Source organism: Megascapheus bottae, chromosome 13, assembly GCF_031878675.1.
Source record: "Megascapheus bottae isolate mThoBot1 chromosome 13, mThoBot2.hap1, whole genome shotgun sequence".
Classification (NCBI taxonomy): domain Eukaryota; kingdom Metazoa; phylum Chordata; class Mammalia; order Rodentia; family Geomyidae; genus Megascapheus; species Megascapheus bottae.
Window position 1 is genome coordinate 17,310,316 of NC_143521.1, and position 12,584 is coordinate 17,322,899.

The 12,584-nt window shown below is 38.8% G+C and overlaps 1 protein-coding gene across 1 annotated transcript in view; it reads right to left on the bottom strand.

Moving 5' to 3' along the window:
• The window catches only part of Uso1 (USO1 vesicle transport factor), a 72,691-nt gene that overhangs the window by 50,241 nt on the left and 9,866 nt on the right, over positions 1-12,584 (bottom strand). Inside the window, exons 2-7 of the mRNA XM_090343415.1 lie at positions 8,489-8,575; positions 8,341-8,405; positions 6,460-6,536; positions 2,610-2,710; positions 1,838-1,940; positions 1,429-1,484 (exon numbers count right to left, since the gene is read on the bottom strand). Coding sequence (XP_090199541.1) covers positions 1,429-1,484; positions 1,838-1,940; positions 2,610-2,710; positions 6,460-6,536; positions 8,341-8,405; positions 8,489-8,575 — 489 coding nt within the window. The remainder of the gene's footprint in view (positions 1-1,428; positions 1,485-1,837; positions 1,941-2,609; positions 2,711-6,459; positions 6,537-8,340; positions 8,406-8,488; positions 8,576-12,584) is intronic.

A 12,584-nucleotide genomic window follows, 5' to 3' on the forward strand; every position in this document is an offset into this window, starting at 1 on the left:
GATTCCTCGGTACCACATACATAGAAAAAAGCTGAGGCTTTGAGAAAGTCCAAGGACAGTGCTCAGGCCCTGAGCTCAAGCCCAGGACTGGCAAAAAAAAAAAAAAAAAGGAATTCTATTGTAAATGGCTCTTAATAATTCTATCATATTCTGGCAGAATGTCTAAAAAGTTTAGAAACAGGGCCAGAAGTTTGGCCTAGTGGTCGAGTGCTTGCTTAGCATGCAGGAAGACCCAGGTTCGATTCCTTGGTACCACATACATAGATAAAAGCCAGAAGTTGTGCTGTAGCTCAAGTGGTAGAGCTCTAGCCTTGAGAAAGTCCAAGGACAGTGCTCTGGCCCTGAGCCCAAGCCCAGGACTAGCAAAAAAAAAGTTTAGAAACATAAATCTGAGCCCCAAATTCCAAAAATTTGATTCAAAATCAATAAAAAGATAAAAATCCAGAGCTGGGAATGTGGCTTCAGTGACTGAGTGCTTGCTAGCATGTATGAAGCCCTGGATTCCACTCCTCAGTACCTCATAAACAGAAAAAACTGGAAGTGGCACTATGGCTCAAGCAGTAGAGCAAAAGAAGCTCAGGGTGGGCGGGCGGTAGCTCATGCTTGTAATCCTAGCTACTCAGGAGGCTGATATCTGAGGATCAAGGTTCAAAGTCAGCCAAGGCACAAAAGGACCTGAGATTCTTATCTCCAATTAACCTCTAGAAAAGTAGGGCTTGGCTCCAGGGTGGTAGCCTTGAGCTGAAGAGCTCAGGGACAGTGCCCAGGCCCAGAGTTCAAGCCCTAGAACTGACCAAAACAAGAAGCTTTGGTTATACGCAGGTGGTTCACTCCTGTAATTCTAGCTACTCAGGAAGCTGAGATCTGAAGACTGAGATTTGAAGCCAGCCTGCTTAGAAAAGTCCATGAGACTCTTATCTCTAATAAACTACTCAGAAAAATCTCTACGTGGGACTATGGCTCCAGTGGTAGAGTACTACTTTGAGCAAAAGGAGCCCAGAAACAGCGTTTAAGCCCCAGGACCAGCCAGCCAAACAAACAATAACAACAAAATACTTTGGTCCTCTATATAACTTAAAAAGATCTAAAAGAAACTGAGTGCTAGTGGTTCACAGTTATAATCCTGCTGCTCAGGAGGCTGAGATCTAAGGACTGAGGTTCAAAGTCAGCCTGGGCAGGAAAAGTCCACGAGACTCTCATCTCAAACTAACCACCCAAAACCCAAATTTGGAGCTACTGTTCAAAGTGGTTGAGTGCTACCCTTGAGTAAATGAGCTCACGGACAATGCCCAGGCCCTAGATTCAAGATCTATAATAAACAAAACAAGCAGTCTATTCCAAATCTAATTTCTTATAACTCAGATTTTATTTGCTGAGGAAAAAAATAGCATGTTCTTGAATTTTTTTTTTTTACCAAATTTAACTTACATCATTACGTATCACTTCCCTGGAATCTGCTAATAAATCCATCAATCTTGAAACACCTAGAACACACAATCATGAGAAAAAAATACTGGCAGACCAGAAATACAAATACTGGTTAAAATAAATATTTTTATAGCATATTTCAGTTGCTTTCCCTAGGAAATAATCCCTTTTTTTTTTTTTGCCAGCCATAGGCTTGAGCTCAGGGCATGAGCACTGTCCTTAGACTTGCTCAAGGCTAGAGCTCTACCACTTGAGCCTCAGCACCACTTCCAGCTTTTTTCTATGTATGTAGTACTGAGGAATCGAACCTGGGTCTTTGTGTTATGCTAGCACTCTACCACTAGGCTAAATTCCCAGCCCCTAATCCTCACTTTCAACCAAAATTATGTAAGTAATGAAAGTCACTTACCCATGGGACTGACTAAAATAATTTGCTGCACCTGAGGCCCTAGTTGTTTTAAAAGAGATGTCAGAAGCTTTACACCAGGCCAACGGACATGGAAATCAAACTCCTGAAATACAGAATTAAAATATTAAAAATCAGCAATTCACATTCTCAACAAAGACATTTCCAACTGATAGTGGTACAGAAACTATGTGAAAAGATAGAAGCTGAGCAAACTTGTGAAAAGTAATTTAAAAAATTAAAAAGTGAGTCGGGTGCTGGTGGCTCATGCCTGTAATCCTAGCTACTCAGGTGACTGAGATCTGAGAATCATGGTTTAAAGCCAGCCTGGGCAGGAAAGTCTGTGAGACTCTTATCTCCAATTAACCACCAGAAAACCAAAAGTGGTGCTGTGGCTCAAGTGGTAGAGTGCTAGCCTTAACCTAGAGAGCTCAAGGACAATGCTCAAGCCCAGAGTTCAAGCCCCACGACTGACAAAAATTAAAAAGAAAAAAAAAAAGAAAGAAGCGATAAACAGAAAAAATGTTAATATAAAGGTATTAAAATGACTAAAGTATTAGTGGTGAGACAGGATAGTGTTTTATAAAAAATAGAAATAAAATGTTCAGATAGTAACTTTAAGAGGTCATACAATTGAAACATGCTCATATAGAAAGTGTATGAGAAATAAACGTCAGTACCTTTAAAAGTATATACACACTGCTTCCCCAGTAACACCCAAAAAGCCAAAAGAAGCTCATTCCAGATGAGAAAAATATCAAGGTTCCCTGTTTACCTCCAATAAAGATAACAGGAGAGTGACATTTTCTGGCTGCTTAATGAAAATTTCTGTAAATTGGCTTCCCAAATCCTCACTCTGTCTTGTGGAATTTTCTTCTGTAATATTCAAAAATAAGGCACTTCAACATAATGGTATGAAGAATTAGCAGAAGTGATCATTTAAATAATGTAACACTGCAATAATATGGCTAGTATCTATACTACAATTATGATGGAAAACTACATTCTTCTGGGAGAAGAGGGTATCTGGGTTTGAACTCAGGGTCTCGGCTAGCTAAGCAGGCTCTCTATCACTGAAGCCATTCTTCCAGCCTTTTTTGGTTTGGTTATCTCTCAGATAGGGTATTGTGCTTTTTGCATGGTTGTTAGAAAAAATTATTTTCCTAGAGTAGCAGGAATTAAAATGTAAGGCATTTTGCCCTGGCCTGAAAGCTAAATGCTTAAAATAACATCTAATGCCACTTAACTATGACATTTCCTAAAGACAATAGGTTAAATTTGTCTTAGATTAAGGAAATTATTTGAGGTGATATAAAAATTATTCTTTGGTGAAGGCTGGGCATGATGGTCACATCTGTAGTCCTAGCTACTCAGAAGGCTGAGACCTGAGGATCTCAGTTCAATGCCAGCCCAGGCACAAAAGACCAAGAGACTCTTATCTCCAATTAACCACAAGAAAAATAGGGAGTGGGGCCATGGCTCCAGGGGTATGGCAGTAGCCTTGAGCTGAAGAGCTCAGGAACAGCGCCCAGGCCCAGAGTTCAAGCCCCATGACTGACCCCACCAAAAAAATTATTCTTTGGTGAATGTAGTAGTGAGTATAAATGATATTTTGTTTTTGATAGGGCTGGAGAATCAGCTCCAGAGGCTTACATTAGCTAATTCTACCACTGTGCCATGCCTAGCCCTTAGTATCATATTCTACTGCCCAACCTCACAGGGACTATACAACTTCAAAAAGTAAATTTCACTGTATATAAGTTGTATCTTCAAATTATCTTTCTTCAGTCCTAGTTTTCTATAATGCTTAAAATTATTTAAACTTCTTGATATTTCAGTGTTGTTTGCCAAATACATGTTAAGAATTCCAAAAAAAAAAAAAATAGTCTAAACAACAGCTGCCAAAGCAAATGATCATTTAGAGTCTAGTGACATTGGGGCTGGGAGTTTGACCTAGTAGCTGAGTGCTTGCCTAGCATGCACGAAGACCCGGGTTGGATTCCTCAGTACCACATACATAGAAAAAAGCCAGAAGTGGTGCTGAGGCTCAAGTGGTAGAGCTCTAGCCATGAGAAAGTCCAAGGACTGGAAAAAAAAAAAAGTCTAGTGACATTATAAAATCACTTTGAACTTGCTCAATGTACTACTCCCCTTCCTTTACTCCTACTACACAAAGCTAACTTAAAAATGTGCTGAGTAACAGAACTCTTTTCCATATATTGTCCAGGCAGTGGCTATGAACAATGGAGCAGGCACACAAATTGAAACTCTTTATTCTTCCTCACAAAGTTCTTTATACAACGTTTAAATTTAATAAGGTATAGAAATGGAAAAAATAAAACCAAGACTATGACAGAAAATGCATAGTAATCAAGAGTAATAATACTAATTGAGTTATTAATACAGGAAGGAGGAAAAAAGATCAAAAGTAGAAAGAAAATGCTTTTCAGTACTGATTATGTACTTAGATATGGTAGCTTTATTCTTCAAAAATTCTAAGAAACATTTCTTTTAATCACCTCTTGTATCAATGAAAGAATCACTGTTTTCTGAGCCTTAAAACTAGAGCCTTAAGCAAAAATTTTCCAGTTTAAAAATAACTACTCTAGGCTGGCCTAGTGGTAGAGTGCTTGCCTAGCATGCACGAAGACTTGGGTTCGATTCCTTGATATCACATACATAGAAAAATGCCAGAAATGGACAAGTGGTAGAGCTCTAGTCTTGAGAAAGCCCAAGGACAGTGCTCAGGCTCAGAGCTCAAGCCCCAGACTGGCAAAACAAACAAACAAACGAACAAACAAAAACCCTGCTCTACCTGCAACAATGAGAATTGTCAGAGATCAAGGAAGTAAGGAGACAGGTCTGGAGGAAAAAAGCAAAACAAAAAGTGGAGGTGACTTAGACCTGAGCAATGATAATTTTATGAAAATGGAGAGAAAAAGAATTGGTGAAGTAAAACATGGGGGAAATAAACAAATGATAATCCATGTTTTGGGCCTAAACAACAGGAAAGCTAGAGCTACCATTTACTGAGATGACAAGCACTGTGGAAGAAGCAATTGGGACCTGTAACTAAAAATTGACTTTTGAACATATTATAGTTGATAGATCTTATGAAACCCCAAGGGGAGATATCAAGTAAGCAGAATAAATACAGGGAATAGATGTAAGGGAGTGCTCTGGGTTTGATATATGAATTAGAATGGTAAACAAATAATATTTAAAAGGCCAGGCTCTGGTGGCTCATGGCTGTAAACCTAACTACAAAGGAAGGTAAAATCTGAGGAATATCATTTGAAGCCAGTCTGGATAGAAAAGTCTATCCCACTCCTATCACTGAGTTACTACCAAAAAGCCAGAAGCAGAGCTGTGCCTCAACTGCTAGAGAGCTATAGCCTTGAGCAAAACAGCTGTGGGACAGTATTCAGGCCCAGAGTTCAAGCAGCAGGACAAGACAAAAAAAAAAATTTTTTTTAAGTAAATTATTTATGCCATATCACACCAGACAATGAAAATGAATTAAAATTTTTCTAAGGTTAATAAACTGTTGTTATTTATAAATTAACGTAAGTCTTATTTTAAAAGGCTAAGTATTTATTAGGAAAAACATCCTTTGGCCTGGAGTTTGGCCTAGTGGTAGAGTGCTTGCCTGGCATGCACAAAGACCCAGGTTTGATTCCTCAGTATCACATACATAGAAAAAGCTGGAAATGGTGCTGTGGCTCAAGTGGTAGAGCTCTAGCCATGAGAAAGCCCAAGGACAGTGCTCAGACCCTGAGTTCAAGCCCTAGGACCGGCAAAAAAAAATCCTCTAACCTTATCCTGGTCATCAGGCAATGTGTGTATGTGTGTGTGTATATACATGCACTTGTGTGAATGTGTGCATATACACATACCACAAATATGTAAATATAAAAGTATACATATATTAAATAGATATATAATCAGTAAGCAAAATAAATTATTTACCTCAGAAATGACTAATATGCATATAGTATAATTAAGACCAAATAATTAGAACCAAAATGTTTATTTAAAATATTTCCTAGCTACTTGGAAAACACACATCAGGAAGATTTGTGATTAGAGGCAGCTCAAGTAAAACAGTTCTTAGCAAGACTATCTCAACCAAACCAAGACTGGCTTGAGATATTTGTAAGAGGACTGTGGTAATATAAGTCCTGGGGAAAAAGTATGATGCTAGCTGAAAAATAACTAAAGCAATACTGGGTGCAGGCTGTGGCTCAATGGTAGAGAACCTACTTTGCAAGTGGGAGGCCTTGAGTACAAAAAAAGAAAAGACCTAATAAAAGTCATGGTGCACACCTGTAATCCTGGCTCTTGGGGCTGCTTAAGAGAACTGAATTTTGAGGTCAGTCTAAATAACACAGCAATATTCTGTTTTGAAAAAAAGAAGTATCTTATTCCATCTCATAATTTTCTGAACCACAACAAAGCAATTATCTTTGAAATAAAATTTTCAAGGACTTGTCTATGTCTTTATTGATTTCTTAAAATCACTTAAAATGAAGAAAAATAACATGAATAAATGTCTAAAATAAAAACATTGATATAATTGATATAATTCAGTTAATTCTTATATTAAAAAACAACTAGAAACTTACCTACTTCTTCCTCTTCATCATTAGATATTATATTATATAATGTATCCAAAGAATATCCTATGATTTCAGAATCGGAACTAGAAAAAAGAAATTACACTTACACACTGCTGGCCAGAATGTAAGCTACTATGAATGGTTTTAGACAGTTATTAACCAAACTACATAAACATTAATTCCATTTCTAAAATTCTACTCTAAGATAGACTAAATGAGAACTATAATGTGTAATAATTTACTTATAATTATAAAAATTTAAGCTATGTGCCTAGATATTCAGGAGGTTGAGATCGGAGGATTTTGGTTCAAAACTAGTCTTGGAACTTTTTTTTTGTCTTTTTAGTGGGAGCACAAAAATGGCCATGATGGATTTTATACTCTATAGACATAATGTTTTATTACAAATATTAATTTGTATCTATGACATACATACAAACCCTCAGCTTAATTTTAATTATGTTCTAAGATATATGTGCCAATGATAATATATAGATTCTCTTCTTGAACACTTGTTTGATAAACATGACATTTGAAATATGATATAAAAATTAATGTTAATAAATTATTTAATAAAAAAATAGCTCCCCCCCAAAAGGACACATGTATACATAAAATGAAACCCTGGGCTGGGAGTGTGGTCTAGTGGGAGAGTGCTTGCCTAGCATGCACGAAGCCCTGGGTTGGATTCCTTAGTACCACATACACAGAAAAAGCAGAAAGTGGTGCTGTGGCTTAAGTGGTAGAACCCTAGCCTTGGGAAAGTGCCCAGGCCCTGAGTTCAAGCCCCAAGACTGGCAAAAAAAAAAAAAATTCCCCTTGTACAAATAATGAATGTCAATTACCCAAAACAAACAAAAACAATCATTTGGTCAGGTATTGGTGGTTCATGCCTATGATCTTAGCTACTCAGGAGGCTGAGTAGCCAGCCCAGGGAGGAAAGCCCTTAGGGCTTGAATTCACTGTCCTTGAGCTTTCCTAACACTAGGCTCTACCATTTGAGCCACAGCACCACTGCCAGCTTATTCTGTGTATGTGAACCAAGGAATTGAACCCAGGGGTTCGTGCATGCTAGACAAGCACTCTAACAGTAGGCCAAACTGCTGGTCCCCATAACACTCTTATCTCCAATTAAACAGCACCAGAAACTACAAAGAAGTTGAAAATGGAGCTGTGGTTCAAGTGGTAAAACAACTAGACTTGAGCAAAAAATAAATTAATTAAATAAAGTTCAGGGACAGCACCTAGGCTCTGAGTTCAAGAACCATAACCAGTAACACACACACACACACACACACACACACACACACACACATCTAAATACCGGATATTTCATAATAAATTATATTATTGTACACTGTGGTTTATCTAGGTGAGATTTAAGACACTTATTAGTCTAACTCAAACCCCCAAATCTTAAGCTTTAATTAACTCTTGTTTCATCTTATTTTTATGTTTATCACAATGCACAGTGACTTATTCCTACTGTCCAATATTTACTAAAATGACAACTAAGTGAAAATTTAATAGCTTTAATATTTTAATAGCTGTATTTATCAATAACATTTAATAGTTAAGTATCTAATATTTTAATAGCTTTAATAATTTAATCTTCTAAAATAATAATAAGTTAATTCAAACTAACAAAACATTTCAAGAAGGGGCTGGGAGCATGGTGCTTGTCTAGCACTTAAAAAACTCTGGGTTCAATTCCTTAGTATCATATACACAGAAAAAGCTGTAAGGGGTGCTGTGGCTCAAGTGACAGAGCACGAGCCTTGAAAAAGCTCAAGGACAGTGCCCAGCCCCTGAGTTCAAGCCCAAAGACTGGGGAAAAAAAATTTTTTTAAGAAAAACTAGAGGAGAAAAACATTCACAGAGACTCACCGATCTGTCTGTAAAACATGGATAAGATGTTCCATAGCCTGGATTCCCACTTCCAAGCGGTACTTCTGCACATTAAAAGGAAAATAAGTTATTAAAGTAAATAACATCAAGCTTATGAAACTGAAGTGATTTATAAAGCATTACAGACCTTGGATAATGATTTGAGCGCGCGCACAGCATTTCTTCGATCATCCAATAAAGTAGATGAAGCTACTCGGTCACAAAGCTTTTGAATCTATCATAGGAAAATAAAACAGCATTAAGGGAACAGAAAGAATAGAGGCCACCATGAAATTTTACCCCCCAAACTATCTAATTTTAAAGAGAAAGTCAGCAAATGTGGACACTGAGAAAGGAGTCATTCACAAATCTAAATATTTATTTAGATAGCATTTTTTCTCTTGTTACCAAGATCAATTGTTTCAGAACCTTAAAAACTGGCTGGTGCTGGCTCATACCTGTAATCTTAACTACTCAGGAGGCTGAGATCTGAGGATCATGGTTCAAAGCCAGCCTGGGAACTAAAGATTGTGAGATTCATCTCTAATTAACCACTAGAAAAATGGAAGGATGCTGTAGCTCAAGGGGTAGGATGTCAGTCTTGAGCTGAAGAACTCAGGGACAGTACCCAGTCCCAGAGGTCAAGCCCCATGACCACCACCACCGACAACAACAATAAATCCTGAGAAAGTGGGGCTGAGAGTGTGGCCCAATAGTAGAGTACTTGCCTAGCATGCATGAAGCCAGGGTTCAATTCCTCAATACCACATACACAGAAAAAGTCAGAAGTGGTGCTGTGGTGCAAGTGGTACAGTGCTAGCCTTGAGAAAGCCCAAGGACAGTATCCAGGCGCTGAGTTCAAGTCTCACGACTGGCACCAAAAAAAAAAAAAAAAAAACCCACCTGAGAAAGGGAAAGGGGTTGGGAAGTTAGCTTAGTAGTGCTTGTTTGAGTCTTCATAAACAGAAAAAGCCAGCAAGTTGTGCTGTAGATGAAGTGGTACAAGCAATAGAGTATTAACCTTGAGCAAAAAAAGTTAAGGGGGGGGCTGGGAGTTTGGCCTAGTGCTTGCCTAGCATGCACGAAGACCCGGGTTCTATTCCTCGGTACCACATACATAGAAAAAAGCCAGAAGTGGTGCTGAGGCTCAAGTGGTAGAGCTCTGGCTTTGAGAAAGTCCAAGGACAGTGCTCAGGCCCTGAGCTCAAGCCCAGGACTGGAAAAAAAAAAAAAAAAAAGAAGTTAAGGGACAGTGCCCAAGTTCCAAGTTCTAAGTTCAAGCCCTAGGACTGGCAAAAAGAAAAAAAAAGAAAAATGAGAAAGGGTGAAGGAGAAGCCTAATGAGTTATACAAATGGAGAAATTATGAGAAATTAAAAAGAAATCACTGTTGGATGCTGGTGCTCACACCTGTAGTAATCCTAGCTACTCAAGAGGTTGAGATCCAAGGATTTTGTTTTGAAGCAGCCCAACCAGGAAAGGCCATGAGACTCTTATCTCTAATTAATCACCAGAAAAATGGGAGTGGCACTGTGGCTCAAAGTGACAGAGCACTAGCCTTGAGCAAAAGAGCTCAGGGACAGCACCCAGACACTGAAAAAAAGAAAGACAGAAAGAAATGGGAGTGGGGGATCGATCAAAGTAAATCTGTGTATTACAACTTTCTGAACCATAAAGAGGGTAAATATAACACCAGTAAGGTAGAAGATAGAAGTTATTTTCTTAAAAAAAAAAAAAGAGCAAAGGAAGGAATGACATTGCCCAAAATAGAAATGTAAAAAATTACAATTTTTGTGTATATAATGTTACCAGGACTTCAACTCAAGGTCTCCAACTCTTGCTTTGCCTTCTCACTCAGGACTGGTGCTCTACCACTTGAGCCACACCTGTAGTCCAGGGTTTTGCTGGCTGAATGTAGGTAAGAGTCTAATGGACTCAACCATTAATTTCAGCTTCCTAAATAGCTAGGATGACAGTCTTTACATTTCTACTACACAAAAGCAATATTCACAAGAGGAGAGGGTAAGGGAGGCGAAGTGGGTGAAAAACATGGGAAGGGGTAACAATGTTTGAGAAGTAATGTACTCATATTCGTCTGAATACAACAATAACCCCTCTATAAATCACCCTGACAATAACTTAAAAAAAATAAAGTCAAAAGAATAAGCCAGGGCTGGGAATGTGGTAAAGTATTAGCCTAGCATGCAGGAAGCCCTGGGTTCAATTCCCCCGTACCACATACATAGAAAAAAACCAGAAGTGGTGCTATGGCTCAAGTGGTAGAGCTCTAGCCTTGAGAAAACTCAAGGACAGTGCCCAGGCTCTGAGTTTAAGCACCAGAACTGGTGAAAAAAAAAAGAAGTCAGCTGGGTGCTGGTGGCTCACGTCTGTAATTCTAACTATTCAAGAGGCTGAGATCTGAGGATCAAGGTCTGAAGCCAACAGGGTCAAGAAAGCCTGTGAGACTCACATCTCTAACTACCCAAAAAGGCCAGAAGTGGAGCTAAGGGAAAGTGCCTTAAATCCAAACCCCAGGACCAGCACTCACACGCATACACAAAACTATTAAGCTGTACTCAGGTCACTCATACCTGCAATCTTAGTTACTAAACAGACTACTAAAGAGACCAAGGAAGATCTGTTTGTGGCTAGCTCAAGGCAGAAAAGTCCAGGAGACTATTATATCTCCAACTAACCAGCAAAATAGCTGGACTGGAGGTGTACCTAAAGTAATAAGAACACTAGCCATGAACAAGTATTTGAGATCCTGAGTTCAATCCCCAGTGCCAACCCCCATACAAAAATAAATAAATAAATAAATAAATAAATAAACAAACAAATACAGCAAATACAGATAGACAGACACAGATAAAGCCAGGCACCAACGGTTTAAGTCTATAATCCTAGCTATTGAGGAGGCTGACATACAGAGGACTGAAGTTTGAAGCCAGCCTGGAATAAAAGTAAATGAGACTATCACCAAAATGAGGCTCTATCAGCAAAAAGTGGGGCTGGAGGCATTGTTCAAATGGTAGAATGTCGGGTGACCAAGTAGGAGGCCCTAAGTTCAAACCACACTCCCATAAAACAATAAAGAACAAAAGCATTGGAGAGATTAAAGCCACAGAGTAGGTAGGTACAAATATCTGAAAACATCTGATAGAAACATAGTGTTAGAACCAATATTCAGGTCCTTTTTAGTTTAATACTTCAAATTAGTATATATTCTTTTATTCTTTTTTTTTTTTTGCCAGTCCTGGGGCTTGAACTTAGGACTTGAGCAAAGTCTTTGGACTTTCTCAAGACTAAAGCTCTACTATTTGAGTCATAGAACCACCTGCAGCTTTCTCTATGTAGTACTGAGAAATCAAACCTGGGTCTTCATGCATGCTAGGTAAGCACTCTACCACTGGGCCAAACTCCTAGCCCCAAATTACTACATATCCATGTTTTGTTTTGTTTTTTTCCGGTCCCAGCGCTTGAACTCAGAGCCTGAGCACTGTCCTTGGGCTTTTTTCCTCAAGCTCTACGATTTGAGCCACAGCATCCCTTCCAGCTTTTTCTTTTTCTTTTTTTTCTTTGTGGGTCATGGGGCTTGAACTTGGCCTGGGTGCTGTCCCTGAGCTCTTCAGCTCTAGGCTACCACCCTATCCTTGAGCCAAGCCCTACCTCCCCTTTTTCTAGAGGTTAATTAGAGATAAGAGTCTCAGGTCCTTTTATGCTGGGGCTTGGTTTGAACATTGATCCTCAGATCTCAGCCTCCTGAGTAGCTACGATTGCAGGCGTGAGCCACTGTGCCCTGTTCCAGCTTTTTCTAAGTATGTGGTACCAAGGAATCAAACATAGGTCTTCGTGCATGCTAGGCAAGCACTCTACCACTAGGCCAAACTTCTGGCTCCACTCTATATTCTTTTTTTTGGTCAGGATAATGTATAGAGTGGTTATAGTTACATTCATCAAGTAGTATATTCATTATTTCTTGTACCCCACTATATATTCTTTAATGACAGTTTTAATAAAAATTCTGTAGATTTAAATTTTGGTATGTTACTCAAATACCTTATGTATCTGAATTAATGTTGTCTTACTTTTTTGTGGTTGCCCATACAAGAGCTTGAACACAGGGCCTGGGCACTGTCCTTCCCTTTTTCACTGAAGGCTGACACTCTACCACTTGAATTACAGCTCCACTTCTGGCTTTTTGGTGGTTAAATATATCAGTCTCACAGACTCTGCTACTCAGGC